The sequence below is a fragment of the Phoca vitulina genome, unplaced genomic scaffold, assembly GCF_004348235.1.
Source record: "Phoca vitulina isolate PV1807 unplaced genomic scaffold, GSC_HSeal_1.0 scaffold27, whole genome shotgun sequence".
NCBI lineage: Eukaryota > Metazoa > Chordata > Mammalia > Carnivora > Phocidae > Phoca > Phoca vitulina.
Window position 1 is genome coordinate 27,163,395 of NW_022589730.1, and position 16,926 is coordinate 27,180,320.

A 16,926-nucleotide genomic window follows, 5' to 3' on the forward strand; every position below is an offset into this window, starting at 1 on the left:
CTGTATTTAATAAGCCATAAATGATTGATGCTGTTTCATTGTGCATTTTAAAAAGGCTGTAATGGAGTTATGCACGCCGGCATACCCAGGCCTGTGAGGAGTTACTCTTTGGGGTGAAAGCCATTTTGCTATCTAATTTAAGAAGCATATTTAAGAGAAATAATTTTTCATTGTATTGGGCTGGTAAAGAACTAGCTAGATGGAGGAGGAATTAAAAAAAGCCCTTGCTGAACCATGCATAAGGTCCCTGAACCTAGAATATGGTAGTGCATAACATGTAAACATCAGTCATGTAGAGGGCAGAATGTTAAATCTTACTCTGTAGAGCTTTTTTTTTTTTTTTCCAAACGAATGATGAAACTAAAGCCCAGAGAAGTTAAATGGTAGGCCCAAAGTCATGCAGTTTGACAACTCAAGGTAAAGCCAAAAATCTCAATCCAGTAGCTTAATAAATAATTCATATATCTATATGTCTGTCTATAAATACTTTTTTTAAAGATTTTATTTATTTATTTGACAGAGAGCGAGAGATAGCGAGAGCAGGAACACAAGCAGGGGGAGTGGGAGAAGGAGAAGCAGGCTTCCTGCTGAGCAGGGAGCCCTGAGCAGGGAGCCCAATGTGGGGCTCAATCCCAGCACCCTGGGATCATGACCTGAGCCGAAGGCAGACGCTTAACGACTGAGCCACCCAGACGCCCCTCTGTCTATAAATACTTAAAAACAGTTAAGAGGATTCTGTGTCAAGTTATTTTGTTTGCAACAGGATTTCTGAAATAAAAACCTTAAGCTTTTAATCTGTCAAGAAAAACCAATTGCTCATTTTATTGACACATTTCAGGCAATTTTCTTTCACAGACATATGTTAATTAATTAATTAATTTTTAAAAAGATTTTATTTATTTATTTGACAGAGAGAGACACAGCGAGAGAGGGAACACAAGCAGGGGGAGTGGGAGAGGGAGAAGCAGGCTTCCCACGGAGCAGGGAGCCTGATGCGGGGCTCGATCCCAGGACCCTGGGATCACGACCTGAGCCGAAGGCAGATGCTTAACGACTGAGCCACCCAGGCGCCCCTCTGTTAATTTATTTGAAGAGGCCTTCATTCCAGAGATATTTGGTCAAACCAGAAATCCTGGACACATACTTTTTCTTCACTCTCCAAATCTAATCAGTCACTAAGTCTTGCCAGTTGTGGTTCCTAAATATTCTCTTAATTCTGCTCGTTTTTCTCCATCCTACCACCACCATCCTCCAAGGAAGAGTTCTTGGATTTCTGCTAAACTGGCCTTTCCAAATTCATTCTTGCTGCCCATTCTGTAAACTAAAGCCGATTGATTGTTTTATTTTTTATTTTATTTTTTTAAAGATTTTATTTATTATTTGACAGAGAGAGACACAGTGAGAGAGGGAACACAAGCATGGGGAGTGGGAGATGGAGAAGCAGGCTTCCCTGCTGAGCAGGGAGCCCGATGCGGGGCTCGATCCCAGGACCCTGGGATCATGACCTGAGCCGAAGGCAGACGCTTAACAACTGAGCCACCCAGGCACCCCTAAATAAATAAAATCTTTAAACAAAACAAAACAAAACAAAAAACAAAACTGATAACTCTCCTCCTTAAAACCTTTCAAAGGTTCCCCATTACCCTGCGGATAGAGTCCAGAGTCCTTAGCATGGACTCAGGGCCCTAAATGACCTGGCTTCTATCTTTCTCTTCAACCTTAGGTTTACCACTACCATCTCTTTTGGTTCTCAATTATATATATATATATATATATATTTTCTGCTTCAGGGCCTTTGCACATGCTATTTCTTCTGCCCTGATACCTCTTCCTGCCCCTCTTCACCTACTACTCAGTCATGAGGTCCCTACTAAAACAGTACTTCCTTAGAAGAACTTTCCCTCATGACCCTTGCATTACTCCCTCCTGCAGTAACACCCTGCACCCCTTTTGTCACTTGTCTCACTTGTAGTTATTTTGTCAAAAACTCTTCTCTCAGGCTGTGTCCTCAATGAGGCAAGGACTTGTTTGTTTCCAGTACCCTTCACAGCCCTTTATGCACTTGGTCATGTTTGTTGAGTAAGGAATAGATGCTGGTATTGAAGAATACTTCCAAGCTTTGTCACTTAGAAGAATTCAGTAAATTTCCTCTGAGTAGAATGAAAAAAACAAATGGAAAAAGTTCACAGCACCAGCAAGGCCCTCATACTTGTCATTGTAAAAATTGTTCTTTTAGAGTCAGTAGATTCATTTTTAGTGCTGGCTGTAGTTTGGCCATAATTATAAAGTTCTATATTAATGAAATCTTTATTATCTGTGGTATAATTTGGCAGCTATTTATGGAGCAGTTCCAGGACTCAGTTCAGGAAGTGAGGAGTGTCACGTGTTGTTCCCTTTAGATAGTTTGAGTGGCTTGTGGATTTTTTTACCCAGCAGCTGACCTGCATTCCTCAATGTTAATCATCTGGTAGATGACCTCACATTGTTAGGTTGGAGTTAATCTCATTCCTAAGAGATTGTCCCAGTAATGTTTTCATTCTTTTAGTACCATCTTCTACTAGAATATCCCCCACCTCAGAGGACCCTGGCTTTGGTGATCTTGGTAGATTATGAGTTAAGAACAGTAGATTTTTAGATTTGGACTTATTCTACAGATGCAGTGTATATTTTATAGTCATGGGATGTACACAAACATTAGTTCTGAATGCTAGCAACTCCTTAATAGTAACAGCATATGGTAATTGCTAAGGATAGACTGAGATGTGGCCCAGAAAGCTGATCATGAAATGGAAAGACCTTTCTTTTTTAAATTTTTTTATTTTTTAAAGATTTTATTTATTTGAGAGACACAGAGAGAACAAGCAGTGGGGAAGGGCAGAGGTAGAGAGGGAAGCAGACTCCCTACTGAGCAGGGAGCCCGACGCGGGGCTCGATACCAGGACCCAGAGATCATAACCTGAGCCGAAGGCAGATGCTTAACCAACTGAGCCACCCAGGCGCCCCCGGAAAGACCTTTAAATCCCCATCCCCTATTACTTCTCAGCCTGGATGATTTCTACTTCTTAGTCGCTCCCTTCCATGAATAGGAGTGAAGGTAGGGGATGCTATATATTATTTAGTTCCTTTTGTACCTCCCAAAGTCCATTCATTTGTTGAGCAAACACTCATTGGTCACCCAGAAACTATTCTAGGCACCTGGGAAATAACAGAGGAACACCAAAGAACCTGGCCTTAATGCAGTTTACATTCTCGAGGGAGAAGACAGACCAACAACCCCCCTACAAAAAATAAATATATGATATGTTAGGAGATGATAAGTGTTAGGAAAAGAGAAAAGAACAGGATACAGAGTTGGGGAGTAGTGGTGAGAGATAAGGATGGGTTGCAGTTTCCCAAGGTGACATATAAGTAAAGACACGAAAGAGATGAGGGAGTTAGCCATGTAGATATTGGGGGAGAAATATTCCAGGCTGATGCCCTAAGGGAGTGGCCTGCCTGGCCTGCCCCAAGAACTGCAAGGAGGCAGTCTGGGAAGGGGGCGGAGTAAGGGAGGGGAGAGTAGTGGGATGATGTCAGAAACCTAACACAGGGCCAGGTCATGCTGGGCTGTGGGGGCCCTTGTAGCAACTTCTACTTGGAGTGAAGTATGTGAGCACCTCAGGGTTTTGGGCAGAGGAGGGGTGTGATCTGAGTTATGCTTTAAAGGATCACTGTGCTTGCTGTGTGGAGAATAGACTATAAAGGAGCAAGAGTAGAGGCAGAGACCTTTTAAGAGACTGTTGCAGTAATCCAGGCAAGAGGTACAGTGGTTCGGACCAGACTTGTACGGGAGAGGTGGTGAGAAGTGTTTGAAGTCTGGGAGTTTCCGCAGGTAGAGCCAAGAGGATTTGCTGATGGCTTGGATCTGGCCTGTGAGAGAAAACAGGCACAGATGACTGAGACAGAGGAGGTGGGGGGTGGAACAGGTTTGGGCGCTGATCAGGAGTTCAGGTTTCAATATGCTAATTTTGCACGTGATCTTAGCCAAAAGGCCGAGAAGTGATGAATATGCTAATTTTGAAACCGTTGTCTACTGGACTTCCAAATGGAGATGTAAGGTAGGGTTGGGTATGTGAATCTAGAGCTTGGGAGAGCTCCAGGTTGGGATTAAGATCTGGGAGTCTTTGGGGTGCCTGGGTGGATCAGTCGATTGAGCACCTAACTCTTGATTTTGGCTCAGGTCATGATCTCAGGGTCGTGGGATCAAGCCGCGCACTGGGCTCCGTGCTCAGTGGGGAATCTGCTTGAGATCCTCTCCCTCTCACCCTCCCCTGGTCCCCCTCCCCAATAAATAAATAAATCTTAAAAAAAAAAAGATCTGGGTGTCTTTGGCATATAGTCATTAGCATATAGATAGTTAAAGCCAGAGACTGAATTAGGTTACTTTGGGAATGAGCGTAGTATAGAAAGGTGATAAGAAAAGAACCCAGGGGCACCCCAACTTTAAGAGTTTGGGGAGAAGAGGAGAAGAAGAGGACAAAGGAGTGTGAGCAGTGACCAGTGAGGTAGTATGTGTCCCCAGTGCCCGAGAGTGTAGGGTCCCAGAAGCTGAGTGAAGGAGGTGTATGAAGGAGGAGGAAGAGGTCAAGCCTGCAAAATGCTAATACAGCAGGAAAGAGGTGGCAGCCAGGAGATGTTGTATTCAGAGCAAAGTGTAGAGGCCACATCCTTCCCCCAAGCCTTTTGACTTGCACACCATCCCTGGACACCCCAAGGAGAGCTGGTACAGTTGCCCCAAGAGCTTTTGATTCATACAGACCCACGTGTCCAAGCCCTTTTATTCTGTTCTGTGCCAGACATTGTGCTAAGTGCTGCGGATACAGACATTATTGGTAAACAGACCCTGTCTTTAGAATACTCTCATGGAAATATTCTACAAAATGTATAAACTTGAACCTTCATTGTTCATAAAGAAGCAGCTCGTTATTTTTACAGAAGGAAAGGAGTTGTAATTTTTTTTACTTACTCCAGCTCAGAGAGAAAGAACTGTGAGTGAGGAAACTTCCAATTTGTTTCCCGGAACCTACACTCTTTTTTTTTTTTTTTTTTAAATTTATTTGAGAGAGAGAGAGTGAGAGTATGAGAGGGGAGAGGGGCAGAGGGAGAAGCAGACTCCCCGCTGAGCAGGGAGCCCGATGCGGGATGCGGGATTTGATCCCAGGACTCCAGGATCATGACCTGAGCCGAAGGCAGTCGCTTAACCAACCGAGCCACCCAGGTGCCCCAGAACCTACACTCTGTATTTTTCTTCTAATTACAAAAGTGCTCATTGCTTCAAGAAGTATGTGCATCTGAGCGGACACACACACACACACACACACAGAAATGTACAGCAGAAATCAAATGCCCTCGCGCACACACACACACACACACACAGAGAAATGTAATCAAATGCCCTGAATTCTGTCTCCTGGAGATAGTTGTTGGTAGTGGTTTATGTGAGTTCTTTAGTTTTTTTCCCACATGTACACAGCACTCCAGAGCATGTTTACTGTGATGTGTAGTTAAGTTTGTTTTTCCTTGTTTATTAACAATTCTTCCATTTCTGTATCAGTGCTTGATTATTTTTCCTTCTGTGGAATTATTTTAATATTTATTCTCTACCTATATGTAACTTAGGTGGAGATTAAAAGTAAAGAAATACAGATTCCTAATCTCCGGGTGTTTTTAGTTGTAAGAAACGTGTCTTTTGCTTAAAATAAAATTATGTAAGTATGAATTTTTGCACACATGACTTGATACACATGGAGTTGCGTTTGAATTTTATTTTGTGATGTATAATGATTATTATATATACAGTATGTTCTCCTATATCTTTATCTCTAGGCAAAATAATTGGAAGCTGGCTTTTTTATTTTTAAGTGAAATTTTATATTTTTAGTATAAGAATAGATTCAGATTTTGGCATAAAAGTTGAGTTTCCTCTGAATTCATTGGATATTCCCTCTGCTTTCTGAGAGGTATATAAAAATAGATTTCTGAATGTGCCAGAGCATAGGGTAAGTATAAATATTTGTTGGATAATTGAAAAATTTCTTTATATTTCTTTATTCTAGTACCTAGGACAGAGCCCACTGTACAGTTGGTACTCAATAAATCCTTGTGATTTATAGGTCATCACTCTTGTCTCAGGAAACATTTATTGAACACTGTCAAAAGTCAGAGGCAGATCAGATCCAAAGACATAAGATATAGTGCCTGGCCCTAAGATACTTGTGGTTTATGTGGGGGGGACAGAATTTAAAGATAAATTAACCTGTAACCAGGGCCGGATGACAAGTACATATTGTAGGAGTTCAGAGTAAAGCATGTGTGGAGGGGTTGGTGTGGTCACTGAAGGAAGATTTTGTCTTGAGGCGTGATCATAACTGAGTCATCAAAGGCACTGAGTGCCAGGGGTAAGAATCTGTCTTTCATTAAGTGGAGAGCTGTGACTTTGTGGTGTTCAGAGCAGTGTTTTGCGGAAGCCAATGTTAAAATGGCATTTGGAATGAATTGGTGGTGGGGCAGAGGCTGCGGGCTTGGAGACCATTTAGGACCTGCTCCCCTATTTGGTGCTTTGGAAAAGTGAAGTAAACCACAGGGAGCTCACCACTGCTTTTGAGACTCTGGCATCAGTGATGATCTCAGCAAATCCCCTCTCTCTCTGCATTCATACCATAGAGGTCCTGTGTCTGTCTTGGGATCCTCAAGGGAGCGTCAGGCCTTTGCCATCAGCTCAAATGGTTGTCCATCCTTCCCTCCAGGTTACCTTCCTTGGTCTGGATGGTCCATTTGAATCAAAGCACCAGCTCCTTTGTCCTTCCCCCACTCCTTCCTTGGGCCAACTCCAGGTTAATTTCTCTTTGGACCTAACTTCCCTAACCAGTACAGGTAGAGAGTTTTCTTTGGTTCCACTCTAGAAACCCAGAGAAGCACTGAGTTCTACCCCAGGGGAAATAAAACCTAAACAAAATCTTGTGTGTTCTTTCCAGAGAGGCTAAGAAGTTTTTAAAAAATTCATTTGATTCTCTGGCTGCATTATCTGTTCTACGGCTGCTGGGAGTGGGCAGGCAAGTTTGGGATTAGCAGCTGGAGACCTCATTTTGTTTAGTGGAGGGAAAGAATTTGGAATTGCAAGGGCCATCCTGGAGTGGGGAGAGAGGGCTGAGTGAGGTGGGGTTGGAGTGGAGTGAGATGGGACACACGGAGGTTAAAAACTGCCTGAGGGATAGGTTGGATAGGAAGGCTCTGGAGGCCTGTGGGTTGGAGGAGGTGTGGTTGCTTGCTGTGCCCTTGATCCTGTGGCCCGTCATGTGGCTGCTTCCAGCTCCCTTGTCTTCTCTTCCAGTTAGCATTTAACAACCACAGAGGTCTCTTCCAGCTTAAGAAAAGAGAAAAAAGAATCTTCTCTGTTCCACGTTCCAGTCTCTGCTTCCTTACTTCTCATTCATTTGTCAACTCAGTAAATTTTAAAAATCTCTCATAGCTTTTTGAGGTGTAATTCACACACGACACAATTCACCTATTTATACTGTGTATTTCAGTGGTTTTTAGTATGATCATAAGGTTGTGCAGCCATCACCACAGTTAGGAGCTGCCAAACTGTCTTCCATAGTGGCCGCATCACGTTACAATCCCACCAGCAGTGTATGAGGTTCTAATTTCTCTACATCCTTACTGTCACTTATTATTTGACTTTATTTTTTAAAGATTTTATTTATTTGACAGAGAGAGACACAGTGAGAAAGGGAACACAAGAAGGGAGTGGGAGAGGGAGAAGCAGGGAGCCTGATGCGGGACTCAATCTCAGGACTCTGGGATCATGACCTGAGCCGAAGGCAGACGCTTAACGACTGAGCCACCCAGGCGCCCCATTATCTGACTTTAAATAGTTTTCCTACTGGATATGACACGGCGTCTCGTGATTTTGATTTGCTTTTCTGTAATGGCTAATGATGTTAGCATCTTTCTATGTGCCATTTGTATATCTTCTTTGGAGAAATGTCTATTCATATCCTTTGCCCATTTTTAAATTGGGTTATTCATCTTTTTATTATTGGGTTACAAGAGTTCTTTTTTTTATTCTGAATATAAGTCCCTTATAAGATAATTGATTTGTAACTATTTCCTCCCATTCCATGGGTTATCTTTTCACTTTCTTCAAGGTGTCATTTTCAGCACAAATATTTTTAATTTTTATGAAGTTCAATTTATTTTTTTCTTTTGTTGTTTGTACTTTTAGTGTCATGTGTAACCCAAGGTCATTAGGATTCACACCTATGTTTTCTTCTAAGAGTTTTAAAGTTTTAGCTCTTACATTAGGTCTATGATCCTTTTTGAATTGATTTTTGTACATGATGGAAGAAGGTAAGGGTCCGGTTTCAGTCTTTGGATATCCTGTTGTTAAGCACCATTGTTGAAGACTGCTCCTTGTACGTTATATTGTCTTGGCACCCTTGTTGAAAATCAATTGACCTTAAATATAAGGTTTTATTTCTGGATTCTCAATTCTCTTCCATTGATCTATTTGTCTGTATGCTAGAACCACACTGTCTTTATTACTCTAGTTTTATAGTAGGTTTTGAAGTTACAAAGTATGAGATCTCCTTTGTTCTTTTTTAAGATTGTTTTGTCTACTCTGGGTCCCTTGCATTTTCTTATGAGTTTAAGGATCCAACTTGTCATTTTCTGCAAAAAAGGCAGCTGGACTTTTGATTGAGATTATGTTGAATTTGTGTATCAATTTGAGGAGGATTACCATCTTAACAATATTGTGATCTCATCCATGAACATGGATGTGTTTCCAATTATAAAGTCTTTAATTTCTTTTAATGATGTTTGGCAATTTTCATAGTACAGCTTTTACAATTCTTTTGTTAAAGTTATCTTTCTATATTTTATTCTTTGCTCATTATAAGTGAAATTATTTTCTTAATTTTATATTTTGATTATTCAACTCACTTAAATTTGGCTTTTCTCCTGACCAGTACACCAGCATTTCTCTCACTGTAGTAACCATAGGCCTCCGTCTCCTGATTGTCTCTTTCTGACCTCCCAGTCTGACAAACCTGTTTATTATAGAAGTGTGCTAAACATCATTGCAGTGTAATCAGACCCACTTCTTCATTTTCTTATAAATACTTGTATAATGCTTTTTGTTATTCATGATTTTAGGCAATTTGACAAACTCGTTTGTATGCATTGTGTGGCTCATATCTGAATCTGATATCCACAGTTCACAGTGTAGATTAAAGTAATTTTGGAGGGGCACATTGCTTCTTCAGTCACCACCATTGTAAATGTTTGGTAGCCATTACCAGCAAGTGACCTCAAATTCCATTTCAAAACCGTTTATCTTTTCTTCCTAATATTAGGTACATATAAGGTCTTACATTTTTGGTTCTTGTCAACTTTTTTTTTGCTGGACATTTGCTGGACAGCACAATCCAAAATCACTGATAACTTGTGAAACTGTCAGGTTTGTCTTCTTAAAATTTCATAGTGAAAGGGGAGTATTAGGGTGATGTAGTCATTTTTCTTCAGTTTGTTTGCGTGTAACAATTTTATTTAAAGAATTTTCCTATAATTTTTTTCTTCTTTATCAGCATGTTTTCCTGTGTTTCTAGTTTGGGTTTTTCTTTTTTTTAAAGATTTTATTTATTTGCTTGACAGAGAGAGACACAGCGAGAGAGGGAACACAAGCATGGGGAGTGGGAGAGGGAGAAGCAGGCTTCCTGCGGAGCAGGGAGCCCGATGGCGGCGCTTGATCCCAGGACCTGAGCCAAAGGCGGACGCTTAACGACTGAGCCACCCAGGCACCCCGCTGTGTATCTAGTTTGTGTGTTAATGCCTAAGGTGTTTTTTTAAAAACCCTACCTCATTTTACTGGACTTTCTTTTAACAGTTAACTTTTTTTTTGTCTTTGTTTTTTGGAGATCATTTCAGACTTCATGAAAAGTTGTAAATATAGTACGGAGAGTTCCATATACCCTTCATGCAGCTTCCTCTGATGTCACTCTTTCACATAATCATAAATTCTGTGGTATAGAACATTTGTCACAACCAAGAAATTAATGTTGGCACAAAACTGTTAACTCAGATGTAGAACTTATTTGGATTTCAACAGTTTTCCTACTACTGTTCTTTTTCTATTCCAGGATCCAATCTAGGGTCCTACAGGGCATTTAGTTGTCCTGTCTTTGTTGTTTCCTCCGATCTCCTGCTAGTTCCTCAGTCTTTGATGACCATAACATTTCTGTTATTCCTTTTTTTTTTTTTAAAGATTTATTTATTTTAGAGGGAGAGAGCGAACATGGGGAGGGGGAGAGGGAGAGAGAAACTTCAGCAGACTCTGTGCAGTCCCTGACATGGGGCTCGATCTCACAACCCTGAGATGATGACCTGAGCCAGAACCAAGAGTCAGACACTTAACTGACTGCACCACCCAGGGGCCCCATGTTTCTGTTCTTTTGTAGACCGTTCCTTAATTTGAGTTTTTGTCTGGTATATTTTTACGATTAGATTGAGGTTGTATGTTATTGGAAAGGATACTTGAAGAGGTGATAGGCCTTCTCAGAACATCACATGGGGATATGCTACTGGTCTTATCAATCTTGATTAAGCAGTTAATGTATTGTTTGCCGGAATTCTCCACTGAACCTTACTATTTCCCCCTTTGTAATTACTAAATATTTAGGAGATACTTTGATGCTACCAGCTGTCTTGTTTCTGCTTACATTTTCACTCACTCACTTTAGCATCCATCAGCAGATTTTGCCTGTGGCAGTTATTACCATGGTGTTGTAATGGTGACTTTTCTGTTATTCTCATTCCATCTACATTTATTGATTGGAATTCTGTAGGGAGGGGTGTCACTTTTTGCCCATTTATTATTTATTTATGTCAGTATGGACTCATGATATTTATTTTATTCTGTAGGTTATAATCTAATACTCATGTTATTTTATTGCTCAAGTTCTTTGACTCTTTCTGCATGAGTTTTAAGTGAATATGTTTGTCAAGATGAAGATAAATCTATTGAGGCCTACACTATGTGGACACTGTTCTGTTGACCTCTAGGAGAATGGAGAATGACCTAATTAAAACTTTCCTCCTCTGTTCATGAGTCGTAATTTGCTGCTGCTTTTGATGTCTTTCTCTGTTGGGATTAGACTAGTGAATCTCCTGAATTTAACAGAGTCGAAATTGAATAATAATAGGAAATATGAAACACATTGCTTAGGAATTTTATTTAGACTCCATTTGCTAATTATAAAATTTAGATTTAGTATACAGTTTAAGAATTTCTCATGTTGAGAGCATCAATTATTACTATATTATAAATTATTTCACATTATAAATCTCATTTTTAGGAAAAGAAGAAATCTGAAACTCTTCAGAGGGAAGAATCTGATGAAGTCTCCCTTCCAAAAACCTCCAGAGAGCTGGAAATCCCTACTCCAGCTTGTGGATTCAAAGGAGACGGTCTGAAGGTGTTAACTGATTCCCAGCTCCAGAATGCTGCCAGTGGACAAAACGAGAGTGAAATGTTTGATGTACCACTCACCTCCTTAACTATAAGCGATGAAGGGTCCCTGACATGGAACACAGAGACCCTAAAGGAAGGGGAGGAGGTCAGAGCCTGTGTTGGGGATGATGCAGTGAAGCTGAAGGTTGACCCTGGAGACAATGTCGGAACCAAAGTAGAAACCCCCAAGAACTTTACAGAAGTAGAGGAAAATAAGTTGGTACAGTGTGGACCTTCTGAAAGCACCTTGCAATCTAATTTTTCTTATACTCAGCAGGAAATGGAAAATTTACAGGTCAGAGAAACTCAGAAAAAGAAAGACAAGCAAGCCTTGGGTTTTTCTTCAGAGGTGCTACAAAATGTTCCCTTGCAGAGTTCTTGTGAAGCCAAAGACATTTTTCAGCCACCTAGAGTGAAAAAACTATATCCTCAGTTGCCAGCCGAAATTGCTAGAGAAGCACCAGCTTTGGTGGCAGCGAAATCCTTGTTTCGTAATGAGCGACTCTACCCAGAGCTCCCATCTCAACCAGAACTAGTACCATTTACTAAAGAACAGCTAAAAATCTTTGAGCCTGGTTCATGGCTGGAAAATGTTGAGTCGTATTTAGAAGAATTCGACAGCATGGCTCATCAGGACAGGCATGAATTTTATGAGTTGCTTTTGAACTACTCACGATGTAGGAAGCAGCTGCTGCTGGCTGAAGCTGAGCTGCTTGCCCTGATGTCTGATTGCCAAAATGCGAAAAGTCGACTGTGGCACTTTAAGGACGAACAGTTGTCTGTGCAGGTATCTTGGTGTTCTGTAAAGCTTTTGGGAGCCTGGGGGATTTGCAGTGGAGCTGCTTCTCTTGTGATACCATCCAGGTCTGGAGTATGCTTGTACTCACATTGACCCTATTCTAGCCCAGAGTAGTGCGGTGTAGGGGTCACAAAGTCAGATGCCTGCAGGGGCCACGCAGGTGACCTGGAGGAGTGAAGTGGGCCGAGTGGGACGGTGGTCGATGGGTAAGCTCCTGCCTGGTCCAGTGGGGGCAGCCGCTCTTGATTGTTGCCGTGATGGTTGTGTTGGTCCAACATTGCCACATCTTTTCACTCCCTAAGAGGAACTAGAAATCTGGATTTCTGTGTGAAGTATCCTGATTTGTGAATGTGGGCAACAAAATAGAGAGTAGAGGCCAAGCAATGTTTCCAGGTCAGATGCATCCTGTGGACCATTTAGTTTGTAACCTTGGGCATAATGCCAAGAACATCCACATGGGTAGAGAGGGTCAAGGAGAGGATGATCCATGGAATAAACTTGAGAGATGAGGAAACAGGAAGGCAATTAGATGTGACCCTGTGGAGGCCAAGGTGACCATTAGGGAAGCCACTTCCCAGTGGCCTGGGAAGGATGGCAAAGAAAAGGAGGCCACTCTTGGCAAGTTTGGCAATGAAGGGAAGCTGGAGGAGATATCGAGGAGAAACACGTGCTTTCCCCAATCCCTGATCCTCATTCACTGGGGGACCTTTGTATCTCTCTTTGTACATAGAAAGGAGATTGTGGAGAGGAGAACATTTGAAAACTACTGAAAAAGAGGATAGAATCAGGAACACAGCTGGAGGTGTTAGTATTAGAAAGGAGAGGGGTTGCTTTTGAGCAGAATCAAAGAATGATGAGGGTAGGTACAGAGATATTTTGAAGTCCCTTGAAGTTGTGGGGATATCACATGACTTCCATGTTTATAAAGTTGAAGGTAAGATTATCAATCGTGAGAGTCTTAGGGACAAGTTCTATTATTTTCTTCTTAGGGTTTCTTTTTTTTCTTTGACCTTGTGATGCTTTTTGGTTGGCATTATCCCTCTTGGCCCCTGATTATATATTTGATTTATTGTTCCCTGTGTGGTAGGATTGTCCCCTTACTCTGATTTATAAGCTCTTTGAAGGTGGTACTGAAGCCAATATATCGTATGCCTGCAGCCTGATTATTTCAAGTGTAAAGAGTTAACTGGTTTCCTATTTTACCCTTTTGTCCACTCTAGGGTATCTGTGCAGATCAAGTGAAAGTTTCAGGCTATCATCGCTACCAGAGAGTAGAGATGAATGAAAATGCACTGGGGGAGCTAAAGAAGCTATTTGATGCCAAATCTGAGCACCTCCACCAGACCCTCGCTCTGCATTCATACACCTCTGTGCTCTCAAAGTTGCAAGTGGAGTCTTATATTTATGCCTTACTCAATGGTTCAGCTCTTCTGAGATCTTTCACAATTCAAGGCCGAGGTATGTGAATCGTGAAGGTCTCACTCTTTCTCGTGGTCTGCAATGAGGAAAGAAGTGAGGAGTTGAGTTGATTGTGTACTAATTGGTATTATAAGGGAATATTGGTGCTAGCTGTTTTACTTTGCCTTCCCCAAAGTAGGATTGAGATCTGCCTTCATACCATTTCTTGGGAGCAGTGCTAGGTCTCCCTTCCCTGGGGCTGTCAGTCTCTGCTTCTCTGGGAAGCCAAAAAGCTTGCTTTTTATCATTAATGTCCCTTAGTCCTAATGTATGTGCTTGTTACCAAGTAGAGTTCAAATACATTTTGATTGTAAAACTGATAGCGTACTTTTTCATCCTGTATCTTTTGTACTTTGTTTTTGTTTGTCTAGTTTGTTGGGCTGTTTTATATAACTTTCATCAGGGGATCTATAATGTTCTGCATTTTTCATCATATTTGGGTTTTAAAAAACCCTAGCCTTGATTGTATGATGTGTTAAGTATGAATTAGCTAATTGAATTATGCAATTTTTATTTCTGGGGGAGATATTAGGAATATTTGAAGTAAAAAAAAATCCTGGGTGCCTGGGTGACTCAGTTCGTTAAGTGTCCAACTCTTGATTTTGGCTCAGGTCATGATTTCAGGGTTGTGAGATCGAGCCCCGCGTTGGGCTCTGCATTGGGTGTGGAGCCTGCTTAAGATTCTCTCTCGTCTTCTCCCTCTCTCTCTTAAAAAAAGAAATCCTTCCCCCTCATTGTTTTTATAACTAATCGAAGAGCTGGGATTAGATCAATGATCTGATTTTTAAATAAAAAATGGATTTGATGAAGTTAATTTTCCCTTACTTTGTAATACTTCACAAAGTTAAACATTTTTTGGATTACATATTTAGTAGAAATTCAGATTTTTTAAAAAAGTTCTGTTTATTTAAGTAATCTCTACACCCAACGTGAGGCTCAAACTCACAATCCCAAGATCAAGCGTCATATGCTCTTCCTACTGAGCCAGCCAGGTTCCCCCAAATTCAGATATTTTTGATGCAACTTTTCTCCTTGGATTTTTATCTGAACTAAATATTTTGAAAAGATTTAATTAATTAGTTAATTAATTAATTTATGGGTAGAGACACTAAAAATTCTCTCCAAAACACCATTTATGTGGGGCTCATTTAATCCTCTTTTTAATTTATAGCTTGTAAACAGACAGAAAGCTTTCCCTCTGACCTGTGTCAGCTAAAGGAGTGCATCAGTGTCTTATTCATGTTCACCAGAAGGGTTAATGAAGATACTCAGTTCCATGACGATATTCTTCTCTGGCTGCAGAAATTGGTAAGGGAACAAATAATTGAAGAATTATGTCTTCTTCTAGTTTTTTTTCAACAGCTTCTTCAGCTAATTCATTTAATGTGTTAGTGACATTTTCTTCGTTCATGACACATGGAAATAAGTTATACTTATCTAGTGTGTCATTAAGCACAAAATATTTTTCTTTCTGATACACTTTAATCTCATACCTTCAGCTTAGGAAGAAATGGAAATGTGGGAAGCATGCTAAATTAAAGATGGGATATGTATTTAGAATATAGGTAGCTGATCTAAAACCTTCCATATCATTTATTTTTATTATCTAGTGTCTAGTGTTGCATTCAATCATACTTTAAAAACTTAGAAAAAAGGCTGGTGTCAGGATTTGGGAGATTTAAGAAAGATGTTAAGTGTAAGGAGGCTTATTTGTTTAGTGGTTGTGTTTTCAATGGGGCTGCCTTGGGTGCTTTTTTTTTAGGTTAATATTAGAGTTCTTACATATGTGGTAAAGTCCCAAGCATACTTATTTGGATTTGAGAATCTATTACAAACTGAGACTAGATTAAACTACTTGGCTTGTATCTATTCACATGTGGCCAGGAACGTGAGTAAGTTGTATTCTGCCAGATAATAAAAACTGGGTTTGCAGGGAAACTACTTAGGATTTTTTTTTTTTTTTTTTAAAGATTTTATTTATTTATTTGACAGAGAGATACATAGAGAGAGAACACAAGCAGGGGGAGTGGGAGAGGGAGAAGCAGGCTTCCCGCCGAGCAGGGAGCCCGATGCGGGGCTCGATCCCAGGACCCTGGGATCGTGACCTGAGCCGAAGGCAGACGCCTAACGACTGAGCCACCCAGGCGCCCCAACTTAGGATATTTTTATCATAGTACTCGTAGGTTCTTAGGCCTCCATGTGCCTCTGTGGTAGAAACTCAACATGTTAATAGTGTATCTTTGGTTATATACTGTATATATACTATATATATACTATATATATGTGTGTATATACAGTAGATCTCTGGTTATTCTTCTGAAAGATTCATATATTTAAACATTGGCTAAGTGATTTACTAGACCCCTGCATACACTTTTCTTCTTATTAAATAGTGAAACTATATGTCCTTCCCTGTTCAGGTGTCAGTGTTACAAAGAGTTGGCTGTCCTGGCGATCACTTCTTCCTTTTAAACCATATTCTTCGATGCCCAGCTGGTGTTAGTGAATGGGCTGTTCCTTTCATCCAGGTATGATGATGGTCTTCTGATTTTGAGTGGGATGAGAGATTTTGTTAAACATTTTTCCTGAAGAAATTGCTTTTTTTCTCCTTTAAAAAACTACTTAAACATACTGATATCTAAAATAAAATTCTTAAAATATTTTAGTATATATTTATGTATTCACAGGCGTTTTTATGCTGGAACTTCTTGGGCCACCCATAATTGATGAAATTAAGATAGAATTGCGAAAGTTCCCCTGTAGTCTGGCTTGGTAGATTCACTAGTATTTAGTTCTGTAAAATTTCTGTGCAGGAAGACTCACTGGGACTTTTTTTTTGTTTTTTGGTAATATTCAACACAGCTTCCTAAATTAACCTGCCTCACGGCACAGTTGGTATAGGCAAAACAGAAACCACGAGCATCTCCACGTTCTTTAATGCTAGCAGAGATCCAGGCCTGTGTGATCGGCTCTCATATAATCACCTTCAGTGCTGATTATATGGTTCACAGTTTCTCTTCTCTGCTGCTTGCCTTTGGGTTGTTTTGTTACCCATAGCGACCACTCAGATGGGTGGAAGCCAAGTGCATGCCAGGTTCAACTTCTCCACATGACCTTTTCT

General features: G+C 40.6%; 1 protein-coding gene across 3 annotated transcripts in view; it reads left to right on the forward strand.

Moving 5' to 3' along the window:
- The window catches only part of EPG5 (ectopic P-granules autophagy protein 5 homolog), a 57,091-nt gene that overhangs the window by 1,082 nt on the left and 39,083 nt on the right, over nucleotides 1-16,926 (forward strand). For all 3 annotated transcript variants that reach the window (XM_032422706.1, XM_032422708.1, XM_032422709.1), the window contains exons 2-5: nucleotides 11,394-12,335; nucleotides 13,568-13,805; nucleotides 14,977-15,113; nucleotides 16,226-16,333. In XM_032422706.1, the coding sequence (XP_032278597.1) occupies nucleotides 11,394-12,335; nucleotides 13,568-13,805; nucleotides 14,977-15,113; nucleotides 16,226-16,333 (1,425 nt within the window). The remainder of the gene's footprint in view (nucleotides 1-11,393; nucleotides 12,336-13,567; nucleotides 13,806-14,976; nucleotides 15,114-16,225; nucleotides 16,334-16,926) is intronic.